This window comes from Rhineura floridana, chromosome 8, assembly GCF_030035675.1.
Source record: "Rhineura floridana isolate rRhiFlo1 chromosome 8, rRhiFlo1.hap2, whole genome shotgun sequence".
NCBI classification, from domain to species: domain Eukaryota; kingdom Metazoa; phylum Chordata; class Lepidosauria; order Squamata; family Rhineuridae; genus Rhineura; species Rhineura floridana.
Window position 1 is genome coordinate 15,967,380 of NC_084487.1, and position 21,231 is coordinate 15,988,610.

General features: G+C 41.2%; 1 protein-coding gene across 13 annotated transcripts in view; it reads right to left on the reverse strand.

Annotated features, from left to right (window-relative positions):
• C2CD5 (C2 calcium dependent domain containing 5) overlaps positions 1 to 14,416 on the reverse strand; it is a 154,460-nt gene extending 140,044 nt beyond the window's left edge. For 3 of the 13 annotated variants that reach the window (XM_061638390.1, XM_061638391.1, XM_061638396.1), the window contains exons 1-4: positions 14,018 to 14,413; positions 5,648 to 5,734; positions 5,044 to 5,215; positions 428 to 523 (exon numbers count right to left, since the gene is read on the reverse strand). In XM_061638390.1, coding sequence (XP_061494374.1) covers positions 428 to 523; positions 5,044 to 5,215; positions 5,648 to 5,734; positions 14,018 to 14,107 — 445 coding nt within the window. In that variant the 5' untranslated portion in view covers positions 14,108 to 14,413. Of the gene's footprint in view, positions 1 to 427; positions 524 to 5,043; positions 5,216 to 5,647; positions 5,735 to 14,017 lie in introns of all 13 variants that reach the window. The other 10 variants (XM_061638388.1, XM_061638394.1, XM_061638392.1 and 7 more) reach the window with 6 other exon arrangements.
• Positions 14,417 to 21,231: the final 6,815 nt, after the last annotated feature.

Genomic DNA, 21,231 nt, shown 5'->3' on the forward strand with positions numbered 1-21,231 from the left:
CTCTCCTGGTTCATGTTCATCACACCTCTACAGGAGGAGTCACTCGGAGTAGGGCAACAGCAGACGATCTTAAAAGCGTGGGCAGCTTGGTGTGAGAGTTGTGGCTTCTTCAGGTACCTCGATTCCAAGCTTATTAAGGCTTTGAAGGCAGATACCAGCACTTTGAACTGGGCTTGGAAATGAACAGCCAGCCTCTTCTAAAATTGGTGAGATGTGACTGAAATGCACAGAATCATTCAAATTCTGGCAGTAGTACTCTGCACTAACTGAAGCTTCTGAATCATTTTCAAAGCTAGCCCCATGTGCAACACATGGATTGCCAGTTTAAATTTAGAAGATATAAATCTTGAAAGGTTTATTTCCTCCGTACATCAGTTCTCTAATTTTTCACGTACACAAACATTTCCAAAGATATTTTGAGACTTACTGCAAAAAAACTTTACTCCACACGATGACTGTCTAAAACGATTTAAATCATTGAAGAGGTCTACTTTCACCACCACATTGATCTCTCCACGTATACCTGTGTGTGAGGAGGTAAGAATTTATATCAGAACAGAAAAATAGTCTTCCCTGATTATTTGAAATATTTGAATACCGTGTTCAATCCAAAGCCTCTCAAGGGGGCTCAGATTTAATTTAAAACAGAAAACAATAATCTAGAAAAATATGGTAAAAAATAGAGCAGCAAAAAATACTAAAAATCAAATAAATAACCATATGAAAACTAAACATGCTAAAAGAAGTGGGCAATGGGGGTGCCTTAAAAGAGAAAGTCTTTTTGCAGGTCATAGCTATCTTACCTCAGATGACAGGGAATCTAACAAAAGGGCCTCTAATGAAAATCTCAATAACTGAGCAGATTCACTTAGCAACCAGAATATTCATATTCAGTATTTTATTCCCAAAAAGCACGAGAATATTATTTTTACTGTAGCATCCCAGTATTCCAGTGTATCCATGAAGAGACGACATTAAATCCATGAAAAATATTTTCTAAAATAATATGACAATTTATAGTATTTTAAGAGGAAAACACTATAATGCTGTGACTAGATAAAGTGGCTCTCAAAGTGGGGGACTAATATGTTGGGGGTATTTGAGGGGGGGGGGAAGGAACAAAGAAACACCTGTAAAGGTGAACATCTTCCCTTTCACAACATGTGCTATAGAGAAACCCACCCACCCCCGACTTCTCACAGATAGCTGCAAGACTCAAATCTTCTTGCTACAAAGAATATACTTCAAATTCTCAAAGTTTCTACTTTATCTCAGCAACAGTGGAAGGCGCGACTTCCGGGAAGGGTTGCTTTGCCTGTGCTGCTCTGAGTCGAGCTCTCATCTCAGAAGAAGCTTTTTCAGCTTTAAAATCAGTCACAACGCTCTTTTTGACTGGTAAAGATTTTCTCCCGGGCAGGGAGAAACGTTAGAGATTAACCACAAAGCCTGTTTTTGTGGGGAGGACTGGATTTCATTTATTTATGAGAGAAGGTTCAAACTGCAATGCCGGATGGACTTTCATCAAGCTCTAGCTGATTATAGCGACACGTTTATCTTTTCTTTAAAGAATAATGGACTTCAACAGGCAGATAAGCATCCTTCTTTCTATTTTCTTTTTTCACTTGGTTTAAATTGGTGCAGCAAAAAAAGAGATTTGTCAATGAATCAGCTGTGAAGAATTTCTAGGTGAGTTATGGCTTTTCTCTTTCACTAACGAAATTAAGGAAGAAAGAAATCGAAAAAGCTTATCTTTGTTTATCGCAAAAAGCTGTCTTGGAGGTGCATTCTAAAGATACCAACGGAAGAGGGATTTCTATTTCGAGGAGGGGGAAAAAAAAAATTTTTTTTTTGGTCTATTTCATTTTGACGAATCTGCTTGTTCACGACGCCACTAATTGTTTTGATGTTGGGAACTAAGTTTGTTTTGTATTCCTGAACACATAGAGATAAGGCAGGCTGTACTGTCTACACAGATATAAGCAAGCCTGGAATATTAACCCAATTGTGGCTGAAATAATTTTTGTTTCTGTGGATTTAAGAATGGCAGCCAGGAAAGTGATTGAGACCATGGAAGAAATTATGTTCCAGAAAATAATGGGTGAGATTGAGATAACGAAACAAACCCTGAGACAGGGTAGACAGGAGATGAAAACTGAATTTAACAAAATGACGCAGGAGCTTAAAGAAATAGGGGATTCTGTGAGAGAGGAGTTTGATGGGATAGGGAAGCTACAAGCCCTGGAGATTGAAACAAATGTGAAATTGGAAAAAGATTTGGAGTTTATGGATGTTAGAAATAAAGTTTACTGTTTGGAATTCAACGTTGTCTCTGAAGAAATTAATGAAGATTTTGGTGGTAAAGTTATCAATGTCTTGGATAATTTTCTGGACTGGAATGATGTGATGGAGTTGGCTACAGATATGTGACAGTGGAGAAACTCTTAAGAGATGAGCCAGTGCATTTTGTAAAAAAGAAGAACAGAGATATGACTTTGCAGCAATTATTTCAGCAACATATTCAGAATTTTTGACTGGAATGATGTGATGGGGCTTGACATAGAAAAAATTTACGGAATTAACTACAAATATGTGACAGAGCAGAGATGCACCCAGAGCAGAGATGTGACTTTACAACAATATTTCAACAACATATTCAGAATTGATGGCAAGGACATATTTGTGATGGGGGAAATTCCCATCAGACTCTTGTTATATGACTATGGCTATGACAGCAAGATCATCATGGGATACTGATAATGGATGAATGGATACTGAAACCACTGGATTTAACAGGACTATTGAAGATGGAAGATGGAATTAATATTGATAATGGAAGAATGGTTATGGAAATTATTGGACTTAACAGATTTGACTAGATGGATTAATTGATATGTTTACTTGGACTATGGCTATGACAACAAGATTATTATGGGATACTGATAATGGAAGAATGGCTACTGAAATTACTGGACTTAACAGGATTATTGAAGATGGAATTAATATAGATAATGGAAGAATGGCTATTGAAATTATTGGGCCTAACATATTTGAATCAGATGGATTAAGCGACATGTTTATTTGGAAAAAATTGAAAGATATATCTCTCAAGGAATTGAAACCTCTCTTTGACTTTTTGTGGAAAGAATAAAATAATGTTTATGAGATTTGATGATTAATTAAGATAACTACTGGAGGAAAGTGATTTTATAATATAATTTTAGAGATAGGATTGTTATATATTGTAGACCTATAACTGATCTGCGACAAATCGGAAGTCAACATTTTATTTTATTGTTTAATTGTTTTTGTTTTGTTTTGTTTTTTGTCTTTGAAAATTTGAATAAAAATTAATGATAAAAAAAAAGCAACAGTGGAAGGCGCAAATCATGAATAACGGTAGCAGTAGCTAGAAAAAGGCAAGGCTGTGTGTTGCCATGATGGTGGAGGAAATTAGGGGAAGGGCCATAGCTCAATAGTAGAGCATCTGCCTTGCAAGCAGAAGGTCCCAGGTTAAATCCCTGGCATCTCCAGGTAGAGGTGGGACAGACCCCTGTCTGAAAATCCGGAGAGCCGCTGCCAGTGAGTGTAGACAATACTGAGCTAGATGGACCAATGGTCTGACTCAATATGACAGCTTCTTGTGTTCCTGTGAGGTCCCACCAGTGCAGGGGCTATAATACTAGCGTGGGAAAAGAAGGCATTTCTTAAGAACTGCCTTGGTAGATCAGACTTTCAGATCTTGTGAAAGTTTACAAGGACAATGTGATGCAGATTCCATTCCCTGTTGTGTGTCATTAGGAGCTGGCACTCTGAGGATTGTTGCTTCTAAACATGGAAGTTCTCTTTAGATAATCTATTGAATTTGCCTAATCCTCCCTTTTTTTTAAAAAAAAAGCAACCTATTTATTCTAGTAACTATCTACTGCATAGAATACAACATGAAAGCTACAGACACAACTTTTCTGGCAAATTAGCGAGTTGAAAAGTCAGTGAATTACAACTGCTTGTGAACCTACACCTTGGGAAGATAAGCAACCTCAGTTTGGGACAGTGAAGAAGATGGAGAGTGTGTCAAAAATAGATCTAAATAGCTACAAGAAACCCTCAATTATGATGCCCTGGCTGCAAGGATATTGTAAGCCCGATGTCATGTAAAACCTACTGCTTCAGCACATTTCCTCACCAGCCTGCAAACTCCAGTCCCATGAAACTGGAGACAGAGTCAGTAAGTCCATCAGGAAGCTGGCTGAGGGACAACACCCTTGATGACCCCATGTCCTGTGCTATATTCTTTTTCAATGAGTACAAGTCATTCTGTAACGTAGATACATGGCTACCATAAACAGCAAGTGTCTGGGAAAGTATTATGATATGAGGATGACTTTTTAAAGGTCACACTTTAAGAACAAGAATCACCACATCATAAAGCATGTTGTGCAGATTCTTTCATTTGTTTCTGAAGTTTATTTAAGACATTCTACCCGGTTTCTTTCCAACATCTCAATGCTAACAGTATGTTGTTGCGGTTTATTGTTGGTGTTTATTATTACTACTTATAAATATAGCATAACATACACAAATGCAATACACATAAATTATATAGGGTGACATCCAACTAAGTCATATGCAGAATAGACCCATTCAAACCAAAGGACAAGTGCAGTGATTTCAGTGGGTCTACTGGGTATAAGTAATGTTGAATACTGTCCATAATCTTGCATCACAACAATTATTACAAAGCATTGTTTCAGATGCTTCTTATATATTACAAATGCTACTTTTGTCCAGACTTTCAGAGAGTTAGTGTCAGAAAAATATCCATCTCAGTCAACTCAAGCTATCCCAGAGCTATGATTCATGACCAAAAAAATAGCGTAACTCAGAACTTTCTCCTTTGAAATCACACACAAGACTGAAAAAGACAAATGTCTCAGCTAGGAGAAAATTATTTTATATTTTAAATAGCACGATTAGCCTATCTCCAAGCTCTTCGAAGGATTTACAAAAAGAAAGTTTTAAAACAATTTTTTAAAACAATCTCACCATGTATCGTATCATAAATTGGAAACCAGCCAGAGATAACTGTAGCTGCTTCACTGTAGAGGAGAGGATCAATATCAATGTAAACTTTTCCAATGGCATCATTAGCACTGTAAGTATCGTGATCAAGGACAGTTATCTGTAGAGGCTCATCTTGTAGATCTTCATCATCCACCTACAAAAGAAAAATGTGGAGCTTCAACATTTCTCCTGGCAGAATTCACATGAACAAAACCTTTATTGATTCAAAATTCCTTGTTTAAACTCCCCTTGGAGTATTCTGTACAGACTACTGGTAGGGGTTTCAAAAACTACAAATCCCAAATGGTTTCTACACACAGTGATCTCACTCAGACGGCCACTAGGAAACATCCACATCTGTTTTTCAGCTACCTACACAGTTTGTTTTTCTGTCTGAACTGGGAACTGCAATTAAGTTTTGACAACAGTTTATCCAAACAATCCAGAATAAGGAAACCTTGATTGGCTTAACTACAAGCTAAATGAGAAACTGCAGTTAGCTGAAAATGGAAGTTCTTTGGGCTTACTCAGTTTGCTTCTCTGTGGTGTACTTAGTTGGGGGGGGGGGTTGGGGGGGTGCATTTACCTCAAACTTAAACCATTCAGAATTCCATTGAGGATTGAGAGATTTTGGATACACATCTGTCTTAAATGTGGTATTTCCAAACTTCACCTGAAAAATATACAAAACTAATTACAAATGGAAGCAAAATCTTATTCTTCATTCTGCATTTCATTCCAAAACTATCTTACCATTTTTATTTAAAACTAATTCATGCAACTGCTTTCAAATATGTCATTTGATAGCCTATATAGCACCTACCCATTCACTTGAATGAAGCTACCCATTGCTACATATCTATAAACCAACTGAAGTTAGTAAAAGTCACTTTAAGCTACTGAGGCCAACAGCAACAACATTAGATCCCAGAGTACCAAGCTAGCTACGCACTTGCTTTTTCAAGGGGAATACAACCCCACCTAGAGCAGGCTGCAAACCAAATTCCTGGACATAGGAGCCACTACCCACAGGGCCTCCATTTTGCTGGAATTCAAACTCAGTTTATGGCCCTCATCCAGTCCATTATTGAGTCCAAACACCTGTTCAGCACCTGCATGTCATCTCCTGACTCAGATGACAAGGAGAGCTGGGTGTCATCAGCAAAAAAAAACCTCATAGCAACTCAGAGACAGAGCAAACTTATCAAGACAGCCAGCTTTGACACAAATAGAAATTACTGAATAAAATATGCTCTTCATTTTAAGAGTTAGCTTGTTTGGCACTCTGAGCAGCTCCTGGCCAGTAAGAAGGCAAGGGAAGCTCTGCTAAATGCATGGAACTCACTACATGGCATTTTGGATTAAGGTCTGTGTGTATAAAAATCCACTTAAAACAGATAGCAGCCTCTCTGTAACTTGTTCCTCAACAGAAATGATTCACTACATAACCTTGCTACATATCCAATAAGTGATTTAACACACAATTTTGCTACATCTTGGTTTTCTATATTCTATATTTCAGAATACAGAATTTGAGAGTTTTTTTGTTTTCATAGTCGTATTTTTTCACAAGGTTCAGTCCAATTTATCCGAATCTTGGGAAGCTGTGATTTGTGGCCCAAGCTGCCAGTTTAAAATGCAATCATTCAAAATGTGTGAAAGTATATCCAATTTATTTGGATAAAAATAGACCAAACAAATCAAACTATAGATTTAGCTTTTCAAAAGTAGCTGTCATCATTCGTTACTATGATCTAAAGAAGGGACAACAGAATGTTTTTCCTTTTTAGGATTTTAGAACAAAACTTTTATCAGCTGTCTAATCTCTTTATCATCCTGCATCTCAATCTTCATCTTATTCTTGATTTTTGGTGCTTTAGAGTTAAGTAACACTCTTATTTGAAAATAACATAGTAACACAATTTAACCTTGTGGGTTATTTTTTTTAACATGAACAAGAATTAATCTAAAACTGGGGGGGGTACAGTGGCACAGTGGTTTTTATGTTGTCGTATGTGACTATGTAAAAGTATATCTGGATCTTTATCTCAAGCCATTGTTTACAAATTGTATAACATGCTTAGGGATCCTTAGTGCAATCATTACCAAGAGACATGTAAAATTTCCCTGACTCATAGATACCCTCTGGCCCATATCAGTTTGTAAGAACAGCAGCATGCCAAACAAAACGACTAGAAGTTACACAGACCAATGCAAGTTTCCCATTATCCAGTTGTATCACTTACAATTCCCTCACCATGCAAGTAACTGCCACTGACATGCGAGTTTCTCTGCCTGTCAGTGAATGCTAGAGACATGGAGAGGCAGCAGGGAGAATCATAATGGTCATTACTTACACTGTGAGCTATTAAAAAATGATATAACTGGGGCAGTGAGAAATTCACTCCTGGGATGCCAGTCCACATGGCAACCACAACATCTAGATTGACTTAAAGTGCTAGTAACCAGTTACCACCTCTGTATTTCAGCGGATAGTCTGTTATTCCTCTCAAGAGGCAAGGAAGTTCAATACAAAGGGCTAAGAAGAATCTGGAGCACATTGCCGTGTGCTCATAAGAAAACAGTGTGCTGTTAGAGTGAGAACAAGAGAAAATGAGTTCATGTGTGAGAGAAAATGGCTGTATTTATGAGGGAGATGGAAGTGGCTTAGACAGTGAAAACAATGCGGTGACTGTACAGGGCTAGTGGGAGTGCATGCTTGCAAACTCTGTAAATACTAATTGAATATGTGAACGTGAAGGACGTGCACACTTCTAGATTTTATAGTGAAAAAAGAAAAAACAGAGAGAAAAATAAAGATATTCTCTGTGCAGATTCTCAACTTGGCCCCTTCAGTATTCATCTCCTAACTACAGCCCCATCAATACAAACGCAATTTGATCAGTTAGAGGGGAAGCTTACATTCACAGAGTAGTGGTTCCCAACCTTTATGAGTACGGGACCCCTTTGTAAGCTCAAAATATGCGACACCCTGCGCTAATTGTAATCTCTGCTAATTGAAAAAATGGTGCATGGCAAAATCACATCTCGAAATATCCCTTTCCATAAAAAGCTCCCTGCAGACAGGGAGGTGTTGCTTTCTTTTCTTAATGCAAAGGTCCAACCAAATTGGGATCCCCTTTCCCCCCAACAGTCTGAAGATGTACAGTCCTGCCACCTAACACCAGTGGGTTACAGTGTTGGACTAAGATCCAGATTCAAATCCCCACCCAGCCATGAAGCCCACTGGGTGACCTTAGGCCAGACACAGTATCTCAGCCTGACCTATCTCACAGGGTTGGTGTAAGGATAAAATGGAAGGGGGGAGACCAAGTGCACCACCTTGCAAGCAACTTGGAGAAAAGGCGGATAGAAATGCAATAATTAAATAAATAAATACATTTCAGCTGCAGTATGTGGACCCCAGCTTCAGCCAACCTGCTGAGCTTTTTAAAAATAAAAATAAAGAAGCAGCAACGTGGTAGTGGTGGGGATGCTAGATTGTGAAGACAAAAGAGTGGATAGACTGAGGAGGGGGGTTAGTGCTTTTAGGCCTTGGGATGAGAACTGATGACTTGGTTGGCATACACTTGGGAAATGAGAATGGAGCAAAAGAAACGCCCAAAAACACACCTGCCCCTCCTGCAAGCATCTGCAGGTGTGCATGCATTTGGGCATGTGGGAGGGGGGAAACCCTCAACTGCTGCAGCAGCTTGGAGAGAGAGGTTGGGGGGTGGAATGTAGGTGGAAGAAAGGCGGGACACTGGCACACACACTTAGCCTCAGAAATGGGGAGCAAGCAAATCCTGAGCTTCCTCACTGTTCCTTGGCTCCGTCTGGGCGGAAGATGAGATCTGGGTGGCCTCGCAAATAAGAATAATTTTTAAAAGGAGGTAGCAATGAAGCAGGAGTCAAGAAAGGCAAGCAGACTGGCTGTCAGGAAGCAAGAAGGAAAGAAGCATTTCCTTGCAGCCTTGCTTCTTTTTGCTTCATGAAAACCCTCTCCTCTAGCTCTGAGTAAGGGCATCAGCAGCAGCATCAGTGCAAGGAGTCGGGATAGTAATCCCTTCTTCCTGGTAGCACCTTCCTCAGCCTCCTTTCGCATCTGCTACTAGGCAGATGCCTGCCCCTGGCTTGTCTGAAAGACGTTGTGACGCTTCAGCAAAGTCCTCCCCTCTCATTTGAAGCAAGGGGGGGGGGTGTCATCTGCAGCAGCAATGGAGAGCAGACAGCATCCAGGTAGTGAAAACTTTTTTAAAAATAATAATAAATAATTAATTTCTTTACTGTTCGCGGCCTCCTCTGAATTACTTCGCAGCCCCTAGGCTGGGAACCACTGATATAGAGGGGTTGAAAAGGAGTAGTGCAGCTCTTTAACTTGTTTTTTATTATATACTAGATGCAAGTTGGAAATCTTTAGAGTTCAAATCATATTTACTGAAAGAAGACTTACTATTACAAAATTTGAGAGAAGCTTGTCTGGAGATTTAACCACTTCACAGCAAACACATAGTTTTGATTACCTGAGATAATGACCTATAGGTATGGCTAAAACATATTGGGAGTTGTTGCTCATACAACCATGAGAATTATGGGCTTCCCATTCAGTTTTCCATCTCTCAGTCTCCCTACTTTGCTTACAGAACCCTGCCTATCTCTAGGATCTGTAAAGGCCCTACAGCCAAACTGACCTTTAACTTCCCCCATTCTTTTGAACATTGTATGGCTAACAGCTTAATTCCCTCAGGAAACAGAATGTTCATAAACATTCATCACATTTCTATAGCTGAGCCAAGAATGCCAGAGGCGTCATCACTGCTACAACTAAATTCTTTAGTCCACTACAATACAGATTGTTTGTGCAATCAATCACAACCTCCCAGCTTTAGTCTACCTAGTTTAGATACACCTCCCCATTAGGTGTTATATATATCTGTGATGTTTTTCTAACCTGTTTCTCTGACAAACATTCCAAGAGTCAATGGCTCTGACAAACATTCCAAGAGTCAAATGAAGATCTTTTTCATATTGTTCAAATTTCCCATTTCAAGGCATCGTTTGTTCCAAACCAAATTGTTGTCAAGGCTGTTTACATACTACAGATCAACAGTCTATACTGTCATATTTGAAACAACTCATAAGTACATAAGAAGACCCCTACTGGATCAGACCAAACACCCATATAGTCCAGCACCCTGTTCTCACAGTGGCCAATCAGTTGCCTATGGGAAGCCTGCAAGCAGGACCAAAGTGTGACAGCACTTTCCCAATGCATGATTCCCAGCAACTGGTATACAGAGACACTGCCTCCAATAACAGAGGCAGAACATAGCCATTGTGGCTAGTAGCCATTGATAGCCTTATCCTCCATGAATTTGCCCAATTTCCTTTTAAAGCCATCCACGTTGGTGGCCATCACTAAATCTTATGGGAGCAAATTCCACCATTTAACTATACACTATGTGAAAAAGTATTTTCTTCTGTCTGTCCTGAATCTTCCAACATTCAACTTCGCTGGATGGCCATGGGTTCTAGTGTTATGAGAGAGGGGAAAAAACTCTCTCTCTCTCTCTACTTCTTTCACACCATGCACAATGTCTAGCATGCTCTTCCTTACTCACCTGTTTTTTTCTAAACTAATAACCTTTCCTTACAGGGGAGATGCTCCAGCCCCCTGATCATTTTTGTTTATTTTTATTTACATACTGCTGAATCCATAAAAACATTTAAATGGTTTACCCAAAACAAATATAAAACACTGGTTGTCCTTTTTTGAACCTTTTCCAGGTCTACAATAACCTCTTTCAAATAAGGCAACCAGAAATGTACACAGTATAGTTGCACCATAGATTTGTATAGACATGTTATTGGCAGTTGTATTTTCAATCCTTTTCCTAATGATCCCCAACATAGAATTTTCCATTTCACAGCTGTCATTGGCGATCACTCATAGCTGAGCAGGATTGTCTTCCAAGATAAGGTCTTTAACAGTGGGTCCATAAGTGACTGTGGAGGCCAATTCTGGATCCACACAGCCTCCCACAGTGAGGACATAGGTTTCCAGATGGAACATAGTCGCGATGAGGATTTGTTTAACGTGCCTTCCGCTTAGCTTGTTTGTCCCTTTCACGCTGTATTCGTGCTTCTTCAAAGTCCACAGCACCTTTGATAATAGCCGACATCCATTTGGGACGTTCATGGGCCAAGACTTACATTTTTTTAGATTAGCTTTAAGAACATCTTTAAACCTCTTTTGCTGTCCACCAATGTTCAGTTTTCCATCCTTAAATTGGGAGTAAAGTAGCTGCTTTGGAAGATTAGGCATTTGAACAACATGGCTGGTCCAGCAACGCTGATGTTGAAGGATCATTGTTTCAACACTGGTAGCCTTTGCTTCTTCCAAAACGCTAACATTAGTCCGTCTGTCTTCCCAAATAATTTGCAGAATTTTCCAGAGGCAGCGTTGGCGGAATCTTTCAAGAAATTGGGAGTGGCGTTTATAAACAGTCCGTGATTCACAGGCATACAGTAAGGTTGATAGTACAATGGCTTTGTAAATAAGCATTTTGGTCTCCCTGCAAATATCCCGATCCTCGAACACTCTACGCTTCATTCAGGAGAATGTGGCACTCGCAGATCTCAGACAATGTAGAATTTCAGCACTGATGTCAGCTTTTACAGAGAGATGGCTGCCGAGATAGGGAAAGTGATCAACGTTCTCCAACGTCACACCATTAAGCTGGATTGATGGTGCTACAGAGGGACTAGGTTAACATCTTTAATTAGCTATCCACTACAACCCCAAGGTCTTGCTCCTTGTTAGTCACCGGCAGTTCAGATCTCATTAGCGCATATGTGAAATTAAGATTTTTTTGCCCCAATGTGCATCACTTTACATCTGCTTACACTGAATCATATTTGCTATTTTGATGCCCATTCACCCAATGTGGAGAGATCCTTAGCAGAGCTCCTCAGAATCCCTTTTTGATATAATCACCTTGGGCAATGTAGCATTATCAGCAAACTTGGCTACCTCACTGCTCACTCATAACTATGTTTTATGAACGTTAAGAAAGCACAGGTCCCAATACTAATCCATGGGACTTTTTAAATCCCTACACTGGGGGAATTGTCCATTTATTCCTACTCTCTGCTTCCTGTTTCTTAACCAGTTCCTGGTCCATAACAGGACCATAACTGCTAAGCTTACTCAGGAGTCTGTGAAGAACTTTGTCAAAAACTTTTTGACTGGATCACCTGAATACATATTGTTGTTGACAATGCCCAAAGAACTCTAAAAGGTTAGTGAGACAGGATTCTTCTTAGCAGAAGCCATGCTACATATATAGGCAGGGAAAAGCCAGCTTGCATGCAAAGCATGAAAACACAGAAAAACAGAAGTACATACAGCAGTTTCAACTATGAGCATATACATACATGTACACACCACTTGAAGTAACCCTTAATCCAGATAGATTTAATACCTTAATGTACCCACCACTTGAAGTGGCGCTTAATCCAAACAAACTCTTAAAAGCACGTAAGTCTTACAAACTTAATAGCAGATCTAGAATTCTGCATTAACAAATACCAAATTAAGGGAGCAGAGATCAGACCCTGTAAATAGGACAATTTGGGAAGACTTGCATATTTACTTCATTAACATAGTTTCAATGCCCATTCTGTCTCATCTTCCTGTTTAGATGCTGCACCTTTCTTACTCAACAGTATTCATGGCAAAAGATGTTTTAGGTGGAAAGTCCCAGAGCTCCTCAGAGGAAGGGTGGGACAAAGAGGAATATGTGATCAAAAGGTGGGGGAAAGAACACTGGGAAAATGCTTGGTGAGCTGCCACCATCCAATTTCCAGGGCTAGCCAGGGTGGGGGGTGGCTTCTGAAGAACCACTTTACCATAAGAGCTGCCCTGGGCTCCTGCTGGAAGGAAGGGCAGGGTATAAATAAAATAATAAATAAATAAGAGGGCAAGAGCTTACTCTAATCAAAAGGGGGAGGGTTGCAGCTCAGTAGTAGAGCATTTGGTTTGCATGCTGAAGGTCCCAGGTTCAAGCGCCAGCATCTCCAGATAGGCCTGTCAGCGACTTCTGTCCAAAACCCTGGAGAGTCACAGCCAGACAGTGTCGACAATACTGAGCTAGATGGGCCAATGATCTGACTAGGTATAAGACATCTGATACCTTATTTTCTTTTCTAATCTAATGTTTTTATTGATACTTATTGCTGAAATAATCTTATGTAAACCACTTAAGAACACACATGAATGTCCATGCTCATTTTCTATTCAGCTTGCTTTTGTTGTGATTGCTGTTAATTTATTACCTGCCCCTCACCCTGAAGTTCCAGGGCAGGTTGCAACAGTTTAAAATACACCCTAAAAAACAATTTAAACCAACTTACAATCACTAGGTGTTTATTTAGAAGCTCTATATTATCTATATATGTACTGCCTTCAAGTCGATTACGACTTATGGCGACCCTATGAATAGGGTTTTCATGAGGCTGAGAGGCAGCGACTGGCCCAAGGCGTTTCTCTGTCGCTTTTCAGTCAGGCCTCGCGAAACTGTCTGATTTATTAAATAAATACAAATCGTCTAGACGCACCTTTTTACCCTGGCCTTTGACACCCAGGATGTATATTTTTTGGAACCCACCCTATCTTACGTTGCTTTTAATAGTTTTTAATGCAGTATTTTAAAACTGTTGTCACCCGCCCCCAGTCCTAGGTGAACACCGGTTAATAACTGTTAATGATGGCGATAAGGATAAATAGGAATAGAAAATGGAGATGGACACACACGTGTTTCTGCGGTACGCAAATTTATGCAAATACAAGGGTTCGCAGCACCCTCCCACGCCAATCGCAGCGGGCCGCAGCGGCAGCAGGTGTTTTGACTAAGGCCCAGCCCCTCGCTCACAGAGAAGCCCCTCCCCGTCAAACCTCCACGAAGGCGTCAGTCAGGTCACTGGCTCGGTCCATGACGGGCAGGTGCCGTCCCGCCACAATCTTGACCTTCAGCTTCCCCGGCATCTTCCCTTCGCTCCACCCTCGCTTTCTTCGTGGTCGTTGTCCTCCTCCTCGTCTCTCCTATCTCCTGTCTTCTTCCCCCGCGGCGGCTGTTGCTGAGGTAAACACCGAGGCGCGTGCCCCATAGAGCGGGCACCGTCCAAAGGGAGGCGGGCACTGAGAGAGTGGGGGAGGCGCGCATGCGCCGCGCGCGCGACAACACACCAACTGTCTTTTCGTTCTCTCTCCACGCTTAACGAAAAATCTGCAGGGGCTCACCGCGCCTGCGCAAAGCTTTTTAACACCGCCTGATGTTTCTCCGCGGGCGGCTGGGTGGGTCTGGTGCGCGTGCGCGGGAGGAGAGGGTTGAGGACGGGTGCCAGGGCGAGGGGGGGGAGATTAGCGCCGCGCACGCGCGTCGTCGCTCTTGGGTTTCGTTTTGCTTCAATAAATCGTTCGGTGCCGGGCTAGTTTAAAGTGAATCCTGGGCCTCGACTAATTCAGCTCTTGAGGGAGAGTGGGGGAGGGAGTGGTCTCGTAGACCGTTATTAAAACGGAGCGAGCGGATAAAGGGCGAAGAATCGGTTAAAGGCTGACTGGGGGGGGGGTCGAGTACCGACTCGTCGATGGGAACCCTGCTTGCGGTTGCCAGGGTTCCCTTTCCAGGCTGCGCGGAGGACCGAGCTATAGATGGATCGAATTTTCCATGCCCGCAAGCACCAGTTTAAGGCTCTGTTGTTGCACCTGCATTAAAAAGGCCTTGGGAGCATTTGCTGCTGGAGTTTGGGTTCCTATCACGCCTGTCTCTCTCTCGCTAGCCTTGCGAATTTAAGCTTGCTAGCCACGTAGATTTTAGCCAGGCCTCCTGAGGTCGACGTTGACAGCGTTATCGTAGACATGTCTCCTCGGAAGCAGCTCGCATTTTGGAAGACTGTTCAGTTTATCCTGGGCTGGGTGGTCGTCTTCGACCTGACTTTTTTTGGGGCTGCGATCCTAACCCCACGTATCTGGGCGTAAGCCCCATTGAATTCAGAATACTTTTGTGTAGATATAGGACTGAATCCTATGTTAGTTCTACTCAGAGTAGAACCATTGAAATGACTAATGTGGGCCCATTAATATCAGTGGGTCTACTCTGAGTAGCACTTGGATACGACTCATGTTTAGGATTCTGCTGTTAGTCTGTTAGGAAGTGTTGTATTAATGTTTTTTTAAATTCATATTGGCATTTTTTCTTGTACATTAAAAAAATTGTTTTCTTAAAAAGTGCCTTCCCAATTTCTTAAATTTAAACCCTGAGTGCAGAGTGAGCGCTTAGGAATCTGTTCTTGTTTTAGTAACAGTGGGCAGCCATCATAATTTCTCCAAAATGCCTCAGAATGATGGTAGGTCAGGGGCATGGTGGGAAATTTAAATGGCCACCTCCCAGGGACCCAGCACAGTTGCTAGTGTTGCAGACATCAGGACTGAGTTCATGGCAGCAACATTTGATAGTATGCAGTTTGTAACGCATAGACCAACCAATGATCTGTAAGCAAATTATGTTTAGGTAGAGAAAAGGGCAAAGTACATTCCAGTGGGGGTGGCTTTGTCGCGCATAATAGATTTCTGGAAGTGGAATTATACTACAAAGCTCACTGACTTTGGGCCAGTCACTGCCTCTCAGCCTCAGAGGGAGGCAATGGTAAACCCCCTCTGAATACCACTTACCATGAAAACCCTATTCATAGGGTCGCCATAAATTGGATCGACTTGAGGGCAGTCCATTTCCATTTTCACATCCTAAAAATATTTTCTCTGAAGTGTGACCTTTTGTTTTTGATTGAGTTAAGTAAGCATGTCAGGGATTACAACCTTTTAGTTTCTAATATATGATTCAGTTGTCATTGGTATGTGAAAAGTGTTTCCTTCAAGAAATCACAGGACCCAGCAATTGGGGGGGGCATGCCTACTTGTCTGGGATGGGGGTGTTGTCACCCTCCTTTTCATGCTTCCTTTGAGACTAAGAGGTTTAGGGTGCTTCCAGACAGGTGCTGTAGGATTGGTGCTCCACATGAACAGCATTGAGCTCTCTACAGTTTTTTCCAGTTTAATCCAGATTTCCCCTTTCTGAAAAAAAATCTGAAAAACTGTTGCCAGTGACCATTTATGATATCTGAATCACCTGTTTGGAAGCACCTGTACTTTATTTATTACGCTTTTATCCCACCCATCCTCCCAACAAGCTCATGGCATAATGCATGATCCTTTTGTCTCTTAATCCACAACAACCCTGTGAGAAAGGTGATGCTGCAAAAGAGAAAGTGAGTGGATATCTCAGAGGCCACCTCCAGTATGTTCCTCCTTATACTGTACGCTCCATTCAATATATCCTCCCATTAGCTGAGAATGGAGACCCTTGTTCATGAAAGCTTATGCCACAATCCTATACACACCTGGGAGTAAGGCCAGTGGAGCTTTTGTCTGAGTAGGCATGTGTAAAATTGCACTGTAAAACTTAATCTTGTCAAAATATTTTGTTCAAACACAAGACAAAATTGTCAAAATACTTCGTTCTGCATAGACTAGCATTCCTCTAGAATTTATTGCTAGAGTCATTTATTGAGTTTATAACTTAATCATACTGAAAATTTAGTATCATTAAAACGTAGAGGGATGACAAAATAAAGTGTTTTGACTATAAACTCTGAAACATCAGACTTATTTACAAGGTGAAGGGTAAAAAGTAGTTGAAGTTGAAAGAGTTACAATTCTAGAAAGAACTCTTAATTCAGCTTTTCCCCATCTTGCAGGCTTCCCATAGGCATCTGGTTGGCCGCTGTGATAACAGGACTGTCAACTAGATGGGCCATTGGCTCTTAGGTCCTTTCCTGGATGGGATACATGTATACACATTATTCTCCCCACCACACACACACACCCAGAGAAGGGTGGGTAATTTAATAAAAATATCATCATCTTAGTAGTAAATTCCCTGTGTGGTAGGTTAGGCTGAGAGATAGTGATTAGCCCGAGGGCAAGCAGTGAGCTTCATGGCTGAGTACGGACTTGAACTATGAACTACCAGGTCCTAATCCAATACAGACCTAAACAGATATTGTTGTAAGTTAAGACATTTTTGTTCTGTCAAGAGTTTGAAAACCTCTGAGAGAGAGAGATCTCTCTCAGAGGTTTTCAAACTCTCTCTATATATATGAATTATCCTTTGGATACATTTTAGGTGGTGCTACCAACATTAAATGTAAATGTACTGCCTTCAAGTCAATTCTGGTTGGTTCTTACCTATAAAGCCCTAAACGGCATTGGACCGCAATACCTGATGGAGCGCCTCTCTCGCTATGTACCTACCCGTTCACTACGCTCGACGTCGAAGGCCCTTCTCCGGGTCCCAACCCATAAAGAGGCCCGGAGATCAACAACTAGATCTAGGGCCTTCTCGGTGGTGGCCCCCGAACTATGGAATGCCCTCCCAGACGAGATACGCCTGGCGCCTTCTCTGTTATCTTTTTGGCGCCAGGTAAAAACTTACCTTTTCGCCCAGGCTTTTTAAAAATTTTAAATTTTTTAAATTTTTAAATATTTTAATTTAATATTCTAAACTTAATATGATCTTAATTTATAAATCTCAATGGCAATTTTATTAATGTTTTATAATTGTACTATATATATTTTTTTTTTCCACACTTGCTCATATTTTAATTGTGATTTTATTTGTTGTACACCGCCCTGAGAGCTTTCTGCTATAGGGCGGTCTAGAAATGTAATTAAATAAATAAATAAATAAAATAAATTCTGACTTATGGTAACCCTATGAAGAGGATTTTCATGAGGCTGGTGACTGGCCCAAGGTCACCCAGTGAGCTTCATGGCTATGTGGGGATTCGAACCCTGGTCTCCTAGGTCATAGTCTAACACCTTAACCACTATACCACACTACCAACATTAATTGCCAGCTTTTCGAAAGCAAAGATGACTTTAGGACTGTGACCATATGCTGTTGTAAACCAATTGATTCCAATGGGCTTAAGCGCATTTCTTCATAAGATTGACTGTAAGATCTTCAAGCCAAATCCTGTGCATAACGGGACTTGCATATGCAGGTTTTCTACCTCAGATTGACAGATTCAAACCTTCTGGGAAACTGCATCATGAGCAGCAGAAGTACAAAACTTGCCATTGCCAATCCCCAGTCAACTTTTAAAAATAACAGCAATGGGAGGATACTTTCAGCACGGTGATGGGATGTATAGTATTTATCTATAGTATAATCTGTTTTCCCTTTGTAGAGTCATGCTGGGTATTTCTTAGTGTATGAAGAGACTAAACTAGCTAACAGACCAAACAAAAAGCCTATGTATTCCTAAAACGTAGGAGAACAAATGCAACTCTTAAATCTTGTGTGATGTCACTTTGTGCTGCATATTCACAAATGAGCCAAAATGCTTTGAAGCTGTTACGGTTTCGTTTTCGTTTTTTAAACTTCACCACTTCAAAGGTTGTTGTTTCTTCCCCAAGACCTTGGCTTCAGCCTGTATAAAGTCTTGCTTTTGGTCAGGGGAGTAAAGGTCTGCCCAGGGTGAGGCAGCTGGCTATTTAGCTACAAATTGATGAGCATCCTACAGAAGCTGACAAGCAGTGGGTAACCTGTGGTCCACGGGAACAAGAGTCAACACTGAACATGGGGTTCTGACACCAGATACAAAAACTGGGTGTTGGAGTTTCTCAAGCAGAGAGCTCTCTAGCTAAAACTCAGAACAGTATGAAGTTACATGGCCGCAGTGTTCTGTTCCAGCTGCAGCTTCCAGACCAGTCTCAAGGGAAGCTCCACATAGAGCATGTTATCTAATCGTGAAGTTACAAGTTGTCTAATCATGAAGTTACAAGTGTAGCTTTTCTACCACTTTGGACTTAAGCATTTACGAAGCTGTAGGAAGATCATCTAGACCTATTCCTAATCAGTAATACTTCTGCTTACAATTCCTTCTTCTCAGGACAAGGAAAAGCAAGAAAATTTAGCCCACCATATACTTCTTCAGAGTAGCCCTCTACCAAAAGGAGTTGTCAATCATACTGTCAACTGACGGTCAAAACTGATGGTCTCTGTTTCTGTATTATTATTTACTAAATTTATATCCTGCCCTTCTTCCCAATAGGAGGAAGGACCCCATGTGTGTACCCATGCATGCCCCCTCCAGCCCCTCCCGAAAGCAAATAGGAGGTGGTTCAACAGAAGACCAGTCACATCAAATTAAAATGTTTTATATACCTTTTCAACAAGGAATGTGGAGAACTAGGTTCAAATCTCCACTGGCTCTTTGAGATACTGTGTCATGGGGAAATGAATGGGTTACAGGCGTTTTGAAAGGGACTTGGGTAGATCTGGGGGAAATGATTCCAGAAGCCTTGGGCTGTTTCGTGTTCAGAAAGCCTGTTAATGTTTCTGTCAAGGAAAGCCCACAAACTCCCCCCTTGTCTACTACTGACAGGGAATTTTTTCAGAGAGTTGAAAGCAAAAGTAAGCTTATCAGAGCAAGTGATGACACTGTGGCCAAGGCTGCTGGCTAGAAAAGAGATGCTGTTAATTAGGCAGTTTTCTTTCTGCTCCTAGAATAAACTCTCGCTTTACAGCAGAGGTAAGAAGGTGCTCAAATTAACCTGTAGTGTGGACATTCTACTTCTCTCATTGATATACAAGTTCTGCAATGCTTGTGATTTTCCATTGCAACAATGAATCTTGCTGCTTCCACCACGCTTAGTGAAAAATTCAGTGTGTTCCTGTAATCCTGATTTATGTCTTAGAGTGTTATGCTGCATTTCTGTACTGAATTCTTGAATAAAGCTTCATGTAAAAAAAACCAGTTCTTGAGTCTGCTTCTTGGTTGAGAGCCAGGACATATTGGGTCCATATCTTTCAGGCCAACCTACCTCATAGGGTTGTTCTAAAGATAAAACGGGGAGGGAGAACCATGTATTCTGGCCTGAGCTCGCTATAGGAAGGGAAAGATAAAGATGTAATAGAACAAGTCACTTATTACAGTTCAAGCTCAGCAGTGACTCCTCCACTTAGTGCCGTGGAAACAAAGTACTGTCTTTCTCAATGACTTGGCACAATGTAAAGAAAGTCTGTCAACAACACTGCACTCCTAACAACACATACGCACACCACTCAAGGAAACAAGTTTGTGCACATAAAGGTTGGTTTTCAAATTTTATTACAGTGCAATCCCACAATATGTCTACTCAAAAGGTATGCCCCATTCATTTCAAGGGGGCTTAACTCCCAGGTAAGTGGGTATAGATTGCAACAGTGGTGATTCTTTAGTTGCAGATTAGAACTGCCCGCTAGATGTGACATGAAAGCAATGAGCCGGTGCTACTTTTTGCTGTTTTCAACAAGATATGACAGTTTTCCAACTCAGAATCTTGTCGACTTGTTTTTAGGTAGGTTTCTTTTGAGTCTACATAGTGCACACCCCTTTTATGTTCAACTGAGTTCTTAAAGCAGCAATTTTAAGTGATCTGCCTCCGCCTGGACCCTTGGAAGAAAGAGCTGTAAACTGAGAAGTACTGCTACAGGAGTGATGCTGCTGGGACCATCAAGGGGCAAGCATTTCCACCTGCCTTGCCTCCTCACCCGTTCTTTCCAACAGCTTGCTGGAGACTGCCCTTAACCAGGAAAATGAATGTATTTTTTCTTGTTACTTTTTAAAAATGTTAAGATTTTGTTGTCTTAAATTTTCGTAAATTGTGTTGTTCATTTCTTTGTGGGCCACCTTGGAGGCCTTTTGGGTAAAGAGCGGCATAGAAATAAACCATAACAAGGTGCTTGGACAGGTACATGCAACCACTTCGGTACTGGATCCTTGCCCCTCCTGGCTGATAAAAACTAGTAGGAATGGAACAGGTAGCTGGGCCAAGGAAGTGATAAATGCCTCTTTACGAGAGGGAGTGGTCCCGGGCTGTCTGAAAGAGGCAGTGGTGAGACCACTCCTGAAAAAGCCTTCCTTGGACCCAGACAATTTTAACAGCTACAGGCCAGTGGCGAATGTTCCATTCCTGGGCAAGGTCTTGGAACGGGTGGTTGCTGGCCAGCTCCAGGCGCTATTGGATGAAACTGATTATCTAGATCCATTTCAATCGGGTTTTAG